Raw genomic sequence first — 20,089 nt, forward strand, 5'->3', positions numbered from 1 at the left:
AACTGTGCTCTAATGTGCTTACAGAAAAACGGCCTGTTGAAGTAAAAGCAGCATGGGCTGTCTGTAATATACTCTGCCACCAGTAAGGGCACCCTCACCCAACCATGCTGGTACCCTGATCTCAGACTTCCAGCCTCCAGAACTGTGAGAAATACACGTTTATTGTTTACAAGCCACCTAAAATACCCAACTGGTGTTTTGTTACAGCAGCCCGGGTGGATTAAAACAATCAGCAACGGTGTTTAGGAAAAACTGGGATTTTAAATGAAAAAGAAAAGAAAAGCTCATTTACAACAGCACCTCAGTACTTTTAAGTCTGGACCACGACCCTCTGACCCTGACACTAAATCCTGACCCTGGCCCTGGCCTGACCCCAACGCCAACCCTGAACCCTCATCCTCGCCCACTGCTGCCCCACAAGATATGATGCCATTACCCAATATCTTTTATTTAACATTTTCACGACATGGGGAAATCGTGCCAAAAAACTAACCAGACTCTCTCCAGACGCCTATGCTCTCATGTAGCCAGACTTTGTCTATTCCAACTTCCTGTGTTTAATCACACATCATGTCTCCCCTAGGTGTGCCAGAATGGTACAGAATTCAGCAATAATACAAAGAGTGAAAGAAAGCACATGATTCTAATTTTGGGGGAAAAAATGTAGCCAAGAAGTTTAATTCCACACAGGAAACAGAAGCAATGCCAAGAAGGCTAAAGTGTCTTAACTACCTTTATTGGTATCTTTTGTATATCAGGTTCATTAAAACCTTTGTTTCATATTTCTTGCATTAATCCCCTGAAAGTTCCAGATGGGCAAAAATATTTTTAAATACACAGCTGATTTCTACATTATATACTTAATATTTATAAATGTGTTATTTGTTTTGCACATGTCTATGGCTGTACTACTTTCAAGTCGAAAGTCACATGTAAAAATACAGACGAATCAAAACATAAAAGTCAGCCATTGTCTAGAATGTGGTTTACAATATAGAGCTTGCAGACAACACAGACTATATATATAATTCATCTGTCTGAAAACAGAAAGTAGTGTCTCAGACTGACTCTGGAGAAAGATGCTGACACACAGGGAAACTCACTGGTGATTCTCCTTTGTGTTTATTAGATAGATCAATACCAAATTATTTCACATATATTATATTCAATATCTATATATATACTTTGTAACCAAATTCTGGTTTAAAAGTCACAAACCAACATGTAAATACAAAATGTTAGGAAAGGTTTAACATATATAGGGGAAAACATGTCTTATGCGTTGTAAAGAGTTTTTACAATCTAGCATAAAGGCAAATGTGGTTGAAAAAAAAGGAAATCCATATACAATTACAGAAAAAAATTTAGTCAAGCCACCTAATAAAAAATATCTCTGATATCATGTCCAAAAATGTCCACACGTTGCAGAGGTCTCTACAAATCAATGAGAATAACGTCAACAAGATCTGCAAACTGAAGTCTTAGCAAGTAAACGTGACTCATACTTTTCTCTCTGAGAGAATGAGGCTTGACTTTCAGTTAAAGGCAGGTAAACACAACTATGAAGAAACCCTTCTTTACAATAGCTTAACTGTACCAATTTAGGGCAATATACACGCTTTCCCAGCTATGTGTGCACACAGTATTCTGTGATAAAATGATTCAGTTACTTAAAAAAAGCATAAATGGCAAAACAAAATAACCAGAACTCAGCGAAGCTGGTAAAACCACAAAGACATTGAAATCCAGCAACACCTGAGAGGCTAAGAGGTAAAATTAATCATAAAATCTGGATGATTAATCCTCCATCTGCACTCTGATTTGGGGTTTAGTGTTAACATTTTATACTAGCCTTTGGTTAAAACTGAAAAGTCTGAAAAGAGCCAATGTTTTGGAAGAAGCAGTGTCGCTTGTAAACATCCTGCCACCTAACTGAAAGGACGGCCTCTTCTTCTAGACCCATGACTTGATAAGAGGGGGAAGCTCTCCACACACAGCGCTGGAGAAGACGGATTCCACAAGCCACTCTGAGCGCAACTGTTCAAATGCAATGTACTAAACACACGTTTGTTCTTAGGAAAAATTACAAAACTAACAAATATTTTTCTCCAGAATTATAAAAGATAAAATCTATCAATCAGTACTGTAATGTGATTACAGAAAAATAGCCAACTGAAAAAAAAAAAAACAAACCAACCAACCCACAGGCCGTCTACATCGTCCCCAATCCATTTCCTGCAGCCAGTACTTCCCACCTGCTCTGAGGACTGAGCCTTAGACACCGTGACTGTATTTAAAGTTGAGTCAACAGTACTCTCTGTCTCTGGGGCAAAAGTAATGTAGCTCATTACTTAACACACAACACTTGTTTCATTCTTCAGGACTTTCTTTGAGGGGATTACTCAATGTTGGTTCTTTTAAAGGTAACAAAAGGTGTCAGAAAAAAATTCCTGGGAATTCTTTCGCAATTCCACAAAGACATCTGGCAACTTGATACGTTCATTCCTCTCCCCATCACAATTTTTCTTTTTTAAAATTACAATTGACAACTCCTGTAAGATGTAATTAATTTACTTAAAATAAGAGAGGGCTTTTCAATCAAGTATCCACGTTCCAGATAACTAAAAGATTTAGGTAAATCTTTTTAATTAATCTTTTAATAAATCTTTTAATTACTCAGTGCCAGTAATTAAGAGGTTGATATCGTAAAATTCAAACTTGCACATAGGCATGTCCCACTCAGAAAAGATTCTATACACTTACCAACTTGTGCTTTTTGTCTCACCTTTTATAAGAAACACAGGTTAATTTCAACTTCAGTTTTCCTTTCTGATGCAGACACGTGTACCTTGTGTAAGAAACGGTCTCCAGGCCACCTCCACGTGCAGACCTCAGCATTTCCCGAGAGTGTGAAGTCAACCCCTCCTCCAGGAGACACTCGCCCTTTTGAGACAACGTTCTCCCTTGCACCTTATGTTTGTCAGACTGTGTCTACAGAAATCAGACCGCTGGATGAAAGCTCCACAGGACAGTCAAGGACAGACGAGAAGACGAGATGCAGAGCGGGAGCCCCTTCCTCCTGCAGTGCAGCTGCTGCGGGCGGCCCTCCAGGAAGGCTTGGCCTCCCCCCCTGGACCACAGGCTTACTTTTCTCTGTAATAAAGCAGGTAGTACTTCAGGGGATCTGGCAGAGGGAGGCTCAGGACCTTCTCACGCAGGAAGTTCACCGGGGGCTCCGGCCTGGTGTCCGGCGGGGTCGTCGCCTCTTCTCCCTGCCGCTCCTCTTCCAGGTCTCCGCAGCTGGTGTCATCAGAGGGGTTGGAGATCCGACTGGCAAACACCTCTTTGTCCAAAAAGACAATCGTTTCCATTCGGCGGCGGCGAACTCTCCTTCGTTTAAACCTGGGAGTGTTCTTCAGTCCGTTCCCGTTTCTGTTCACAGCTTCCTGGTGGATGACCTTCTTAATGGCGCCCCGGATGGCAATGCGCGCCAGGTCCTGCAGGCTGCGAACCGCCAGGGGTGCTGTGCAGAGAGCGAGACCGTCAGCCTCACCCCCGTGACACCACAAGGTCTAGACGCCTGAGAAAATTCCCACCACATTTTCATTCACTGGCGTATTTACAAACGCATTACAGGAATAGGACAGTGTTGTAGGCAAATGTTAATTATACTCTAATTTGCATTCATATGGTATTTTTCAAAAGATATTTTCAAATGCGCTGACCTTTAAATCAGATAAGAAAAGGAAGCAGTACTGCTTGGCTAATCAATCAATGGAAGAATAAGAACCAGGGTTACAGCGTTTGGTTCTTTGACAACCGGCTTCATTTCCCTATTTGCCGTGTTCAGTGATGCATTGTCTCATCCACTAGAAATACAGTGACCACATGGCTCTACAATTCTTTTATCTGTTTTAATATTTTCACAGTATTTCAGAAATTTAAGAATTTGTTCCTTTTTTATTAAAGTAGAGAAAAAGCAGTTCCAAAACATTTTTAAGAACAAAAATCCCGAAGCACATCAAGGAAAAATAAAATCTGGCCATTAAAGCTCAATTTAGGCAAACGTGCAGGCAATGCGCACGTGGCAACATCAGGGCTTTTCCGAGGGGAAGAGAGTCATCAGGCGTCATGTGTTTAAACACGTTACCCTGCAAGTCAGCATCACTCTTCACCCCCCGAACCTAACTTCTCCAAAAAACAACAACCCAAACTATACGGAGGGCTCCTCTGCTGCCCGCGTCTCTTACCAGCGTCACAGAGGCCCGAGCAGAATCTGCTCAGCGCCCCGCGCCCTGAAGGCGCCCCAGGCTCGCAGCACCCTCCCCGCCTCTGTCAGGACACGGGGCCCTGCACTCACCCGCTCCTCACGCCCCCACCACGGCGTCCACTTGCTGGTGCCCCCAGGATGCCTTCTCAGACCTCCCACGGCCAGCTCTGGCCTCTCCGGCTCACCCCGAGGTGCCATCGGTGGGGGCCACCTCATCCCCTGGCCCAAGTCTCCCCTGCTGCCTCTTCCTCTTCCACCCAGCCTGGCGAGCTCCTCTCCGCTTAGGCCTATTAATCCTTGGTTTGACATCCATCCGTGGCTTCAAATAACACAGAGCAGCCAAAGGCTCCCCGGGTTCTAATCCAGTGCTGCTGGGGTCAGAGCCTCCTGCAGACCCGCCTCTATAACATGCCAGCCACCTCAGGCCCACATCCTTCCTCAGAAAGGCCCTACTTGCCTCCAAAGCCCCTGCCACTGTAGAGTCCAGCGTCTTAGCTTCAGTCTTTGTCTCTTGCCTGGAAGATCCCAGCGGCCTCCTGACCACCCTCCTGCCTGCAGTCTGGTCGCTCGCCCGTCCATCCGAGAGCCAACCCCATCCCCTGTGCAGCACACGGCCACATGCTCAGGGCCTCGACGTGCACTGCCCTCATCAACATGACTCTACTCGTCTAAGAACCTCTGGTCCGGGAGACAAAATTACAAGTTCACTTCAGGAGCCCTAAATAGCATCGCAATTGTTTATTGTGCCACGTCTGCTTTGAAGCCCTGGCCTCAAAACCCACATCTCAGGGTACCCTCCACGTCTTCAAGGTTCTCACCCAGGCACGATCAAGACACTTGTCGTAGATCCCACCTGTGACCTCACCTTCGGAAACTCTGCAGGGGCTCTGGAAGGCGGTGCCCTCCCCGCCCATGGGCAGTGCCTGCCTACCCATTCCAGTGCAATTTTCAGGGAGCACACATTTGACAAATTCATCCTCCCCTGACCACCAGGGAATCCAGAATACAGAGGTGCCACATCTTCTATTTAGAGTTTTTTGGGGGGGTTTTTGTTTTTTATTTTTTGGCTGCGTTGGGTCTTCGTTGCTGCGCGCGGGTTTTCTCTAGTTGTGGTGAGCGGAGGCTACTCTTCGTTGCGGTGCAGCGGGCTTCTCATTGCAGTGTCTTCTCTTATTACAGAGCACGGGCTCTAGGCGCGCGGGCTTCAGTAGTTGTGGCTCGCGGGTCCTAGAGTGCAGGCTCAGTAGTTGCGGCGCACGGGCATAGTTGCTCCGCGGCATGTGGGATCTTCCCGGGCCAGGGCTCGAACCCGTGTCCCCTGCGTTGGCAGGTGGATTCTTAACCACTGAGCCACCAGGGAAGTCCCCACATCTTCTATTTAAAACATGGGACAGACTCTACCGCCTACATGATAAACTCGGGTCTAACCCGCCTGCCCACCTCATGCTCCCACGACCCCCCCCTCTGGTGAGCTCCTCTCCGCTTATGCCTATTAATCCTTGGTTTGACATCCATCCCGTGGCTTCAAATAACACAGAGCAGCCAAAGGCTGCTGACCCTAAGCCTAACCCTGGACGTCCCCGGCGCACGTGCCCCGCGCACCCGGGACGCCAGCTCACGGCCAACGCGCCTCTGCTCTGGCTTCTCTTCCCTTTTCTTTCTTTCTAGGGTCCTTTTCGTCCTTGAATATCAAGCACAAACATCCTAAAATAACCCAAAAGAGGCTAAAAGTAGACTATAATTTTTTGAGTGATTTTTTTTTAAAAATCACTTGTAAAACTAAAGGCTTCAATGGGTGGAAAAGTGTTCTTTAACATTAAAAGGTTTCTTATTTTATTTCTCTTCAAATTCTAACGAGAGTAAAAAGATCTAAAAAGTAAGTAAGAATCTTCGTACTTACGTAACTGGACAAGTCTTGATTTTCCCGACTCTGAGTGGCAGGGCTGGATCAGTGGTGCAAAAGAAACAGCCAGAATCTTTTTGGTTTCCCAAGCAGAAGGGCCAGTGCGAGTTATCTTAGTCAACTATCCCAAAGACAAAAACGAGAACATTCAAAAGATGTGACTACTGGTAGTATCTATTTAAATATAATCATTCCTATATACAACCTAAAAAAACACAGACACTAATAATGAAAAGAACCTGACAATATGGGCCTCTAATGCGATGTGACAAGAATTACACATAACTTAATGATATTCTTGCAAATATACTCAAGCTTCTAGTACAGAAAATATATATAATAGGGAAAGAAGTTAACGGGTAACAAGAGGAAACAATCAGAGAAGGAATGTGGGGATTCTGATGAGACAACTTTCTTGGACTCTACAAAAAAAGTCAGCGTGGCGGGGGAAACGTAAGGAGATGGGGCGATTCTCAAGTACAAGTCGTTAGAGACCCACACAACCAGCTGCGATGCTTCAGCCTGGACTGAGTCCTGGGCTGTGGTTTCTGGAGGGTGGGAACCGGAAAAAGACCATCTTGCCCCCACTGAACAGCAGCAGGAACCTCTCTAAGGCAAATGACCTGATTTCTTCAACAAATAAATTGCAAGAAAGAAGGAAAACTTAAGAGATTAACAACACTGAAGAGATAATCCACCAAGTGCAGTGCACAGCCCTAAATGGAGCCTCATTCAAATAAGCTGTTCAATCTGATTTTGAGACAATCAGGAAAACCTGAACACTAGCTGGACATTTCAAGATATTAAGGAATTACTATTAATATTTTTAGGTTGATAATGGTTTCGTTATGAAGTTTAAAAACACACAGCCCTTATCTTTTGCAGATACAAACTGAAATACTGAAGAATATTTTCTTTTTTTTTTTTTATTAAGGACATTCACTACAGTCTTTACATAACAGTAAGTAACAATAAAAACGACATACAACCTAATGTCTGATTATAGGAGCCAGGTAATTAACTGGTCAATGGTTCAACCGGCTACCACATAAGCACTAAAAAATGATGGTGTGGAATACTAAGTAACTTAAAATTATATTCACAAACTCTGTTAAGTAAAACACCTTAGTGTACGATAACCTTTTTGAAAGGATACAAACTAAGAGGAGAGGGCTACAAGAATCACAGGCTAACAGTCATCAGGGACTGGGAACAGTTTTTCTTAATGTTCGTATCTTCCGGATTTTCTAAAATAAATAATTACTTTTCACACAAAATGAATTTAATGCTAATATTTTAAGACTGAAGAAAATTTCACCAAAACGCACCATCTCCTAACATTTATCATTTCTGTTTTTCCTAGTTGTTTGTGACGGAGAGGTTGCTCATTTATTACAATCTGGTTTTCCCAATGAAACACAGTATCTAAAACATACAGAAACATGCATAGCCAAGTAGACTTGGACAAGATTCCCACTAAGCAAGGGATTCTGTAAAGTACCCACCACCATGGAATTTAACAATTAGACTAGCTACCAAAATAGAATTACTCTAATATTTTTTTTTATGTGTACAGTAACTCTAATACTAGAAAAAGCATAAAAGAATAGCTAAGGGGGGGGGGGCGGGGGGAGGAGGGGGAGAGGACAGAAAAGAGGAGGAGGAGAGAGAGGGAGGCAGGTCAGCCTTCCAGCGCAGGCTCTGGGGTGCCCGCCTAAGTCAGGACCTGCCCCACCTTGGCCGCCTCTACGGCCTGTCTCCTCATCCGTGGAATGGAGGGCATTGTTACAAGAGTTACGAAGTGAAGTGCACGTCAACTCCCCGGAACCGACCTTGGCAGACAGTTAAGTGTGCAAAACCGTCGGTTATGAGGGGACCTGACCTTCTCTTCCAGCGGCATGACCAGGACGCCCCCGACTTTGAGGAGGCTCTTCATGTACTCCTCGTGCTCTTTCTGCACGCCTGCCCCGCAGTACACCCGGTCATACTGAGAACAAGCTGGAGAAAGCTCCAGGCAATTGCCGGTAACGAAGCAGGGTTCACAGAAGTCAAACCTGAAGCAAAAAATGTTTTCCACAACTCAATATATCACGTTATAACAAGTCTACATGGTACATCTACGCTAAACACGGGTATGTTTTCATTACACAATCCCACAGCAACATAGCAAAATTAGAGGCAGAAGCTGGACATCAGGCTTCAGAAAGAATTATGCTAGCAATAATCAGAACCCTAGAAATTCCAAACAAAATATTATGAAAGTCAATATCATAAGCGCAATCCAAGCTTAAATCACCCAAGCTCCAAGCATCACTATTTGCTATTTTTATTATCTTATTTTATTATCTTATATCTTTATTATCTCATTCAAGATCTACTAACCGAGTAAAAAGAGGGAAAATTATATTTGGTTTTTCTAAAAATTTTAATCCTTAAAATAAGAACTTTAACGCTTTGTTTTAAAATGCAAGAGCTAGCTACATGGTGCCATTTAAAGACAAATGTGGGACTTCCCTGGTGGTCCAGTGGTTAAGATTCCATGCTCCCAACGCAGGGGACCTGGGTTTGATCCCTGGTCAGGGAACTAAGGTCCCACATACCGCAACTAAGCCCACGCACCACAACTAGAGAAGCCCGCATGCCGCAACTAGAAAGCCTGCACAGCCAAAATAAATAAATAAATTTAAAATAAAAAGATAAAGACAAATGCAACAATTCCATTTTACAAACAAGTAGGTGATAAAATGTTGTCTCTATTGGAAACACGAAAATTGGGAAAAATGAACATTCTATTTGTTCTCTTATACTGGTGAGAAATTACCTTCAGGTATCATAATTAAAAAACTTGGACTTCCCTGGTGGCACAGTGGTTAAGAATCCATCTGCCAATGCAGGGGACATGGGTTCGAGCCCTGGTCTGGGAAGATCCCACATGCCGCGGAGCAACTAAGCCCGTGCACCACAACTACTGAGCCTGCGCTCTAAAGCCCGTGAGCCACAACTAATGAGCCCGCGTGCCACAACTTCTGAGCCCACGTGCCACACCTTCTGAAGCCGTGCGCCTAGAGCCCGTGCTCCACAACAAGAGAAGCCACCACAATGAGAAGCCCGCGCACCGCAACGAAGAGTAGCCCCTGCTCGCCGCAACTAGAGAAAGCCCGCGCACAGCAACAAAGGCCCAATGCAGCCATAAATAAATAAATAAATTTGTAAAAAAATAAAAATTAATGAATAAATTTAAAAACTTAAGGCCCTTAAAAACACAAAATATTTTAAGAATAATTAGAACAGATACACACATATCCCTGACTCTCCTGCCACAGTTTAATCATGTTTCCTGGAACACGAACAGTAATAAACTGATTTCTTTCCTTTTAATCCAAAGTTTAAGTTATAACTGACACCCAGAACCACGGACAGATTTGATCTTACTTGTCGAAGCTGTCACTTGTCCTGATGAAAAAGTCCAGCTTCTGCTTCGCGTATTCTGTCACATCTGAATGGAGTTCCACCCCGTGGTTCACACCAAAAGGACCTAAAAGGTTTCAGGATAAGGAAACATGTAGAATTAGGGCGAGAACCCCTACTCTTTATTTCTGTTTCATAGACTACAACACATTTGATTTGGCATGTATAATTACAGAAATACACGTTATTGGGCCTAAATCACCCAACCCAATATTTAAATATGCAGGCTGACCTCTGCTCACCACATCATCAATACTCTTTCTCACAGCTTCCTAAAGCCTGGACCTCCCTGTCCTCAAACTTCTAAGGAATCATTTGAAAATGTAAAACAGCCAAGGCCTGTAACCAAGAGTTCAAAGTGCCACTAATGAATTAAAGAAGAAACATGTATTTGCAAATGAAAGTGGACACAGGCCTGTTTTCCATCAAAAGTCTCCCCAAACACTCAAATGTGGTGTTTAATTTCACAAAATAGGTTTTAATCATCATCAAAATAAAACTATAATTCCAAAATCAAAATGAAACTTTTTTTTTTATATTTTTTGAATACCTGGCTTTTTTGAAACCAATTTACTTTTTTTTTTTTTTTAAAGATTTATTGATTTATTGATTGATTGAGTGATTGCTATGTTGGGTCTTCGTTTCTGTGCTAGGGCCTTCTCTAGTTGTGGGAAGCGGGGGCCACTCTTCATCGCGGTGTGCGGGCCTCTCACTATCGCGGCCTCTCCTGTTGTGGAGCACAGGCTCCAGACGCGCAGGCTCAGTAGTTGTGGCACATGGGCTTAGTTGCTCCACGGCATGTGGGATCTTCCCAGACCAGGGCTCGAACCCGTGTCCCCTGCATTGGCAGGCAGACTCTCAACCACTGCGCCACCAGGGAAGCCCGAAACTTTTTTTAATCAAAAGAAATGTATCAGTAACTGGAAATAAAGCTGTGAGAAAAGTGAGGAGCCCACTTGATGAAAGTGCTTCCCCCACATACAGATGCCTCTGGGTTAAATCTCGGTGAGAACTATTGACACAAACAGCTTCATTAAATCTCTGTGTTGTAAGAATCCATTTGTACGAAGGTCGGACTTCCCTGGTGGCGCAGTGGTTAAGAATCCACCTGCCAAGGCAGGCAACACGGGTTCAAGCCCTGGTCTGGGAAGACCCCACGTGTCGCGGAGCAACTAAGCCCGTGCGCCACAACTACTGAGCCTGCGCTCTAGAGCCCACGAGCCACAACTACTGAGCCCGCGTGCATAGAGCCCGTGCTCCGCAACAAGAGAAGCCACCGAAATGAGAAACCCACGCACCCCAAAGCAGAGCAGCCCCCGCTCGCCACAACTAGAGAAAGCCCGCGCTCAGCAACGAAGACCCAGTGCAGCCAAAAACTTTAAAAAAATAAAAAATAAAGATAGGGCTTCCCTGGTGGCGCAGTGGTTGGGAGTCCGCCTGCCAGTGCAGGGGACACGGGTTCGAGCCCTGATCCGGGAGGATCCCACATGCCGCAGAGCAGCTGGGCCCGTGTGCCACAGCTGCTGAGCCTGTGCTCTGGAGCCCGCGAGCCACGGGTGCTGAGCCCGCATGTCGCAACTGCTGGGGCCCGCGTGCCTAGAGCCCGTGCTCCGCATCAGGACAGGCCACCGCAGCTGGAGAGGGCCCTCGCGCAGGGGCGAAGACCCAATGCAGCCAAAAATAAATTATTTTTTAAAATGCAAAAAAGAAATTAAAAAATAAAATAAATTAAATTGAATTAAATTAAAATAAAAACATTTGTATGAAGGTCAAAACAGGTAACGCTCATCTGTGTGATGGAGGTGGCCATCCTCCCCCCCTTCTGGAGGGGTGGGGTCCTGCTATGGGGCGGTGGCCATGAGAACCTCTGGGGCACAGACTCTACTCTGCATCTTGTTCTGGGTGGTGCTTACATGGAGGTGGATGTAAAAACTCACCAAGTTCCACGCTTCACACTTGTTACTTTACTACGGGTAAGTTATACCTCAATTTAAAAAAATCTGCATGTGAAAATGAACAGGGCACATAGGGCTTTATTTAAAAGACATACAGGGACTTCCCTGGCGGTCCAGTGGTTAAGACTTCGCCTTCCAATGCAGGGGGTGAGGGTTCGATCCCTAGTTGGGGAGCTAAGATCCCACACGCCTCGTGGCCAAGAAACCAAAACATAGAAGCAATTCTGTAACAAGTTCAATAAAGACTTTAAAAATGGTCCACATCAAAAAAATCTTATAAAAAAAATAAAAGACACACATATAAAGTCATAGTGCAGCATTCAACCCTACAGTCCAACAGAAATACTGGTAAATGCAACCATCTGTGCACCCACAGCTTTGCATTCTGCCACTTGGTTCATCTGGCCCCTTCCTGGTGCAGCAGCCTGGCCCCAGGCCCAGGCCTCCCTGCCTCTGCTGGATAACTCATGCGCTCTCCTTTCTCGACACCTGTCACGTACAGAGCTGCTGCTAAAACATTCTCATCAAAACACAGCCTACGGGCGTCCTTGGTGGCTCAGTGGTTAAGAATCCGCCTGCCAATGCAGGTGACACGGGTTCGAGCCCTGGTCCGGGAAGATCCCACATACCGCAGAGCAGCTAAGCCCGTGCAGCACAACTACTGAGCCTGCGCTCTAGAGCTCGCGAGCCACAACTACTTAGCCCACGTGCCACACCTACTGAAGTCCACTCACCTAGAGCCCGTGCTCTGCAACAAGAGAAGCCACCGCAATGAGAAGTCCGCACACCGCAACAAAGAGTAGCCCTCGCTCGCCGCAATTAGAGAAAGCCCGTGCACGGCAAGACCCAACGCAGCCAAAAATAAATAAATAAAATAAATTAAAAATATATCATAAAAAAAGAATAAACATACTTATTAAAAAAAAAAACACAGCCTACTTGAGAAGTCACATTTCCAGTATTTATATCACATCCACATCATTCCGTTTCCAGCCCCACTGCTCTCTTGGTCACTTGCCAGAGACCAAGAAAACTTGCCTTTTTTCCCCACTCATCATGTTCTCATTAGCCCCTCACCTTTGTTAGACACTTACTGAGGACACACTTCCTATTCCCAAGAAGCTCCACCCCAGAGTAAAAACACATATCCCCTGACTCACCCCAATAAGAAGAAAACTAAAAGGGGAGGGAGTACAGGGGGCAGGGGCGATCAGGATGGTGGCACCAAAGACACAAGCCTGAAACTAGTCCCACAAGGCCCCCCAAGCAGAGCATCACACGACATCACACGACACTTTCAGGTTAAGCTGACAAGTGCTGCATCCTCCCCACCGCCAACTGGAACCTCCAGAAGGGAGTGCCCTCGGCGAAGGGGTGGAGCCACTGAACGAGCACAGGCATGTGGCAGAAAGGGGGCACGGTTCAGAGCCGGGCACAAAGGCTGCGGTCAGAGAATAAGAACCCCTAAGTCGGATGAAACACTTCAAGCCTCACGTCTGCAGGCACTGGGAGGCCAGCAAGGTTTCACCTCTGCAGTGATCTGCACGAAGCACCGTCACGGCTGAATGAACCAGACAGGGAGGCCCGGGACACACAGCATCCAGAAAGCGAACACGGTCCAGTGCACGCAGCGTTCTCCCTGCAGATCCAAGATGTCTACCCGTGAACGCAACCTCTCAAGTTACCTCCTTCAAATACATAAAAGCAGCACGCAGTGTCCACTGCAGCCGAAAACACAGCTTTCCTTCCTTCAGAACTCTCCTCCCCTAGTATCTAGTGAAATTCCCAAGAAGGAGGGGACTCAGAAAAGACAAACAACAACATCAATTGTAAGTCATTTCTTTATAACTTCTACACAACACCAAGTGCAGCAGGTCAGCTGAGGTTTACTTAAGTCATCTTTTCCTGAGCATTTCATTTCTTTTCAGTAGCATTTCTAATCTAATCAGTTTGATAACCTGACCACCTTATCCTTAGCCCCTCCAATTTTTCAGCTCCAGCAGAGGGAATTACAATTCACTAATTCCAGAATGATGAATAACCCGGGCTCCCTTTGCAAAGCAGTTTCAATCCAAGACAAGTTAAGTTCAAAAAGCATTTAGCTTAAAAAAAAAAGAAAAAAAAAAAACTTTCACATTTAATAATCTGAGGGTAGCAATTTATAGCCTAAAGTCAGATGATGAGAATCTCAAAACTTCAGCAAATTCTAAAGTATATGAACTTATAAAGAAACCAAAAGTTTCATTCCATATCCACGAAAAGCAACTGTTGCTGCTAAGATTTTCTTAAGTGCCTGTAACAACCACAAAGAAACAATGTTGTGATGGACCGCTAATGATTTAAACATGACTTTAAAGCCGTTATTACTTGAAATCGCCAATATTCGGAATCTTACACGGACCTGGTAACGATGTTAAGATACTTAAAGCCGAAAGCTTTGATATTTAGCAAACCTGGGAAAACAGGCTAAATGGCTTCCAATGAGATAACTTGTGAAATCCTTCCCATCCCTGGAATATATTTAAAAATAAACAACTTACAAGTATTAACTTTTTTAGTATTAAAACAACAAAAACAAAAACTGCTTGGAAGAACTTTAACTTCCAGGGGACTTTAAACTTAACTATTCCCAGCTTAGAGACCATGACAGGGCAGGCCGAGTGACTGTATCAATCGAGAAATGACCATAAGGTCCAGATTTACACAACCTCTAGGTCCTCCGTTGTCCAGAAGGAGGGTGTGCCGACCAGATGTTGGGGGTGCAGCTGGGGGAACAGGAAAGCGGCAGGAGGGCCCTTCTGCTCCTTATGGGGATTTCTCCATTGATACCATCACCCCCCACCCAGGCACCGTGTGGACACGACGGCCGGGAAGGCGGAGCGCAGTTACGACTCGGTCCCCACAAAAGGACACGCTGCCGGCAGGCTCTCCCTCCCACACGCGGGACGGAGCCAGACTCACCAAGGATGAGCCCCACCATGGAGCTGAGGTAGCCGGTGCCGCTGCCCAGGTTCAGGAAGGAGAGGCCAGGCTGCAGGTCCAGGGCCTCCATCACCTCCGAGTAGATGCACGGGGCGGAGAGGTGGATGTTACCGTGCTTCCACGCCAAGTCTTTGTACGCGTTCTCTTTGAACTCCTCGAGGTAATAGTCCGCGCGGTCCACGGCCCGGAAGGCCCGCTCCACCAGCTCGGAGCGGATGTACTGCGCCTCCTTCAGGTTGTCTATCAGCTCGTCGTTGTCTTCGCCGGCACTCACGGCGCCGCCCATCTTCGGGGTCACCTACGGAAAGCTGCCGTCTTAAAATGTTTAAGAGAGCAGTTCATACTAAAGGTTAGAGCAGAGCAATGAAAGTTCTAAACACATACCAATTTCAGATTCTGAATTCTGAAAGTAATACAGATGGACTATATTTAGTCAACACCCCACCCTACCCACCCCCCCACTCCCAAGAATGCCAGATTCGAAACAAAAAAAAGTTAAATTTGAAATTTAATTATATCCATCCAAAAGTAAGTCTGTAATTTATAATATCGACTGAATACAAATGAACATGCAGTACCTAAAACATAGTTGACGACTTAAAAACATCATTAAAGTATGAATTCAAAACTTTACTACAAGTCATCATTCTAGAAAGTCAAGCATTTAGAATTAAGATCATCTTGAATACACATCTATCTCTTTTTTTTTTGAGATTTTTTTTTTTTTTTGGTCGGGTCTTAGTTGCGGCATGCGGGCTCTTTCATTGTGGCACGCGGGCTTCTCTCTAGTTGTGGCATGTGGGTTTTCTCTCTCTAGTTGTGGCGCGCAGGCTCCAGGGCACGTGGGCTCTGTAGTTTGCAGCACTCAGGCTCTCTAGTTGAGGCACACGAGCTCAGTGGTTATGGTGCCGGGCTTAGTTGCCCCGCTGCATGTGGGATCTTAGTTCCCCGACCAGGGATCAAACCTGCGTCCCTTGCATTGTTAAGGCGGATTCTTTACCACTGGACCACCAGGGAAATCCCGAATATGTATCTATCTTAACAGGTATATATCCACATATGGAAAAATCATTGAATGTAAACATAAAAAGAGAGCAGATATGTCTACTAGAAAATCATTCTAATATCAACCTCTTTGAATATTTCAAGTGCTGTAGATCCTTTTTTTTGTACGTAACTCTTCAAAAGCAAAAAATAAAATTTTTTTAATTCAGGTCAACAAATAGTAAAAAGTTATTCATTGTTCATTTGAAATTCAAATTTAACTGCTGTCTTATATTTTATCTAGCAACTCCACTTCCCACATACCCATAAACATCAAGTCAAGTGATCCATTCACTCTCTGATCTGGACGTTCTGATGTACAAATTTCAGGCAAAAACAACACCCACAAAACCCTCTTCCCCACGAAACATATCGTGACAAACACCTCACGGTAACAAACACAGCATCCGCCTCGAGGCTACAGCTCAGGAGCAAGAGGAGCTGCTACTAGAATTCCCTCAGCCCCTCCGAGGTACCAATACCTACCACACAGCCTCCCCAGCTCGTCGACAATGGAAAGGGCACTCTGCTCCCCTCCCGGCTGCCTTCAAGAGGACAAAGTAACAGCACGCGGTCCCCTCTGAGCCAGCTACCGAAGCACAACGGGCCCTCCTCTAGTTCACAGGGGAAACGCTTCTCCACCTGTAGAGGTTCTACTCTTCCTAAACAACTCCAATTTTACACTTACCCTAGGGACTTTTACTTCAAATAAAATGGTAATGTTTACAAAACATTTGATATAAATTGCTGGGAAAAAAGAAAAGAGCACTGACTTCCCGGTGGTCCAGCGGGTAAGACTCTGCGCTCCCAACGCAGGGGGCCCGGGTTTGATCCCTGGTCGGGGAACTGGATCCCACATACATCCCGCAACTAAGAGTCCACATGCCACAACTAAGAGTTCCAAACACACACATCCCACACACAAAACTGGCAATTGCGGTGGGAGAGATTTCCCCAGGAATGAAAGCCACCGATCACACAGACTAATCTTCAGGTTCTCACAAGGACACAAAATGTGTGAAAGGTGGGACTTTTAATACAAACACTCTTCTATTTTATGGCTGGAACAGTCCATCTTCATCGTCAAGATTTTAGAGCTGAAGACTTCCCTGGTGGTGCAGTGATTAAGAATCTGCCTGCCAACGCAGGGGACGTGGGTTCGAGCCCTGAGCTGGGAAGATCCCACATGACACAGAGCAACTAAGCAACTACCGAGCCCATGCGCCACAACTACTGAGCCCATGTGCTGCAACTACTGAAGCCCACGCGCCCTAGGGTCCATGCCCCACAACAAGAGAAGCCACCACAATGAGAAGCCCGCGCACCACAACAAAGAGTAGCCCCCACTCGCCACAACTAGAGAAAGCCCACGCGCAGCAACGAAGACCCAACACAGCCAAAAATAAAAAAATTTTATTTAATTAAAAAAATTAAAAATATATAAAATAAAATAAAGATTTTAGAGCTGAATAATAGACTTCCAAATCACTGGGATCTTCCAATTATTAGATTCTCACCCCATTTTAAATGGTTTCAGAGCCCTTGCTGGTTACAGCCCACGGCCAGTTAACTTAGCCAGATGGGATAGAGTGTGCTAATGAGGTCAAGTTTAATCCTGGATGAGCCACTTAGTTCTGAGGCTAAAGCTTATACCCCTAGGCTTGGACAGTCATCTTAAAATTTGGGTCACTAGTTAAAAGTTGAGTCATGTTTGCTTGCTTTCGGGAAATGTCTGGCACCCACACATCCTCCAGGGCGGATCTGAAAGCCACCTCTTCACCCAGAAGCCCGCAGAGTATAATGTTCTATCCTCAGAAAGCAAACACGAAGTGTATGTTGGGTATGTCTCATTGTCTACTAGGTATTTACCCCTTATTTTCAACTTTGCCTCACTCTGGAAGTTTATTCCACGTGCAAAGGCTAGCTTTTTAGTAAAACTAGCAACTAACTACAACCTTTTTACAGGCACCACCTGCCAGTCACGACCTCATTTTGGCTTTACGACATTATTAGGCATATTGGGACTGAGAAGTTATTTTGCTCATGGTCACACACCAGTGTGTGCCGTTCAGCCCCGGGCCTATGTTCTTTACCCCACACCAAGCACAGCTTTAAAAAATTCTCAAGGGAGCAAAATTCTTTACCAGTGAACACACTGGTAATCTCTATCCAAAATGACAGACTAAATAACTATGTGGTAACCCTATCTGCTGCCACTGGTAGGCTGCACGTGATAACCTGTGGGATCTGATATTTATTATTAACTTTCCCTGGCGATCTAACACTCACTTACACTGGAAACAATCACTGCTTATTACTGACCATCAATGTGACCCGTCCTAACGCCACCAAAAACACCAACAACAGGTCAAGAGATGTCCTTGCCAAACCAAATCTGGACCTACAAGCCACTCAAATTCAATTTTTCAAAGTAATGGCAAGTCATTTTTCGGATGCTGCACTCGATTATACTCTGCGACCCTGAATTCACCGCTCCGCAGTAACTGGGCACCACCCAACAAGAAAGCCTTACTCTAATGCTGCTTCTTCCAAAACCAGCCGTAAGGGCACAGGGAGGAGACGGCTGAGCAGGAGCCGGCATCGGAAGGTCTCAGACTGACAATCGAGGAGGCCGTGACAGCGGCCAGGTGAACACAGCATGCAGCGCTGACATCCGGGGCCAAGATTCAAGTCGACGCTGGGTTTATCAGGCTACTATTAAGGGCAACATGGACAAAGTAATTCAGCTGGAAGATGAGCTGGGGAGAAGGAACCAAAACCACACCTCCTGCCGCAGGAATAATGGAAGAAATGGAGACTGTTTTTAATTTTGAAAACCAAAACTCTTACAAGGAATGCAGAAGGATTTTTTTTTTCCCAAATACTTGAAAGGCTGCCATATACACGCTATACACGAGCCTGATAAAAGCCAGACCAGTGTAACACGTGTTGGATGGAGATAATTTCTACTGAACACACAAGAAAAAGCTTTCTAAAACTGGAACTGAAAATACTGACACGTTGTCAGAACGAGGAGCCTCTCCCCACCAGGGACGTCCCGTGCCAAGTACGAGCAGGGAGGGGGCCCAGGCACTGGTCTCAGGAGCCGAAACCCACCATCTCCAAGGGCCCCTCCCACCCTAGCGTATGGCTCTATTTCCCCCAAGCAGAGCCACAAGTTCGGACTTGTTTACATAGGAACCTGCCGGTCTACCCAACACTGAGAATGCAGTTGTTTACTTCAGCCCCTCCTTGACCAAAAAGAACGAAGAAAACGTTGACAGGCACATGAGCAAAAGGGGGGAGATAAAGGACTTCTCTGATGTGCAAACATCAACTTGGGAGACACAGGCCCTCGCAAACACAAACACAACACACGCACCAAAGCCCGGCGAGCTCTCCTTTCCCAACCGAAGACCTCTTTCAGGTCTTGCCTGAAGCTAAGTCCCCAAGGCTTGAAGGGCCAATACTTCCTTAACAGACTCTGTCACCTTCTGAAAAGGTACAACCTGTTTCAAACCTTGGTAACTCTCCACTTGCCGTGCTAATTGCAAATGTTTCCTACTTAGTAAGTTAGGGACAAGCTACGCGTCTGGAGAGTTAAGTCAATCCAAGGGGTGTAAGCAATGCGCACCGGCAGAGACCTCGGGAACCCCCGGAACGCAGGCGGGCGGACCCCCGGGGAGGGGGGAGGGGGGACGGGAGACGCCTGGGACGCGGAGGGGTGTTTATGCTTGGGGGCGGGGAACGAGGGGGCAGCGGAAGAGGACAGGAAGACGCGGACAGGAGAGGGCGGCCCCGGGGGAGGGTCCGGGCGCCCGGGACCAGGGGAAGGGGAGAGGTGGAGAGGAGGGAGAGAGGGGGAGGGCGCCGAGGGGCCGCACCGCCCCCCATCCCCCGCTGCAGGCCGGGCCGAGGGCGGCGGCGGCGGCTCAGTACCTCCCGGCTCGGCGGGCCCGCGGGATCGGCCGCTGGGCCGCACCTGCAGTTCCTCTGGCGCCCCTCGCCAGTCCGCCTCCCACTACGCAGCCCCGACCTCCGCCGCCGTAAACATCCACCGCCCCACTGCGCCTGCGCGCCCGAACGCCCTACTGCGCGTGCGCCCGGGTCCAGCGCTTAAAGGGGCAACGGCGCAGCGGCGGGCCCCATCCAGACTTCCCGGCCGGCCATGCGCTCCGCTGGGAGGCGGAAGTCAAAGGGCATCCGCAGGTGAGCGTTGTCTCTTCCGCGCCCCACCGCGAGCCGGGACTCAGCTGTGACCACGACAGGCAGGGCTCACTCCTTGGAAGTGACGTTCCAGGAGGGGACCGACCGGTGAGGAAGAAATGAAAACACAGGGGATAGACAGCAACTGGCGGCGGCGGTGGCTGCGGTGGCTTGGGTGACACGGAAGGGACATGCAAGCGAAGATCTGCAGGACAGGAAGGATCCAGCTGTGCCAAGAGAGGGTCCAGTGGCTTCAGGCCA

General features: G+C 46.4%; 1 protein-coding gene across 8 annotated transcripts; it reads right to left on the minus strand.

Annotated features, from left to right (window-relative positions):
* Positions 1-715: 715 nt before the first annotated feature.
* On the minus strand, positions 716-19,696 carry PCMTD2 (protein-L-isoaspartate (D-aspartate) O-methyltransferase domain containing 2). 8 transcript variants are annotated; one of them, XM_068565688.1, is made up of 7 exons: positions 19,562-19,696; positions 18,156-18,337; positions 14,558-14,876; positions 9,606-9,708; positions 8,056-8,227; positions 6,171-6,294; positions 716-3,523 (listed from the first exon to the last, which is right to left on the minus strand). In XM_068565688.1, exons 2-7 carry the CDS (start codon positions 18,222-18,224, stop codon positions 3,144-3,146), a joined length of 1,167 nt encoding a protein of 388 aa, XP_068421789.1. In that variant the 5' UTR covers positions 18,225-18,337; positions 19,562-19,696; the 3' UTR covers positions 716-3,143. The 8 variants fall into 8 exon arrangements, with proteins under 8 accessions (XP_068421789.1, XP_068421791.1, XP_068421792.1 ...); XM_068565690.1 differs by having other exon boundaries at positions 14,558-14,893; XM_068565695.1 differs by lacking the exon at positions 716-3,523 and adding an exon at positions 3,531-5,497.
* Positions 19,697-20,089: the final 393 nt, after the last annotated feature.

The sequence above is a fragment of the Eschrichtius robustus genome, chromosome 16, assembly GCF_028021215.1.
Source record: "Eschrichtius robustus isolate mEscRob2 chromosome 16, mEscRob2.pri, whole genome shotgun sequence".
NCBI lineage: Eukaryota > Metazoa > Chordata > Mammalia > Artiodactyla > Eschrichtiidae > Eschrichtius > Eschrichtius robustus.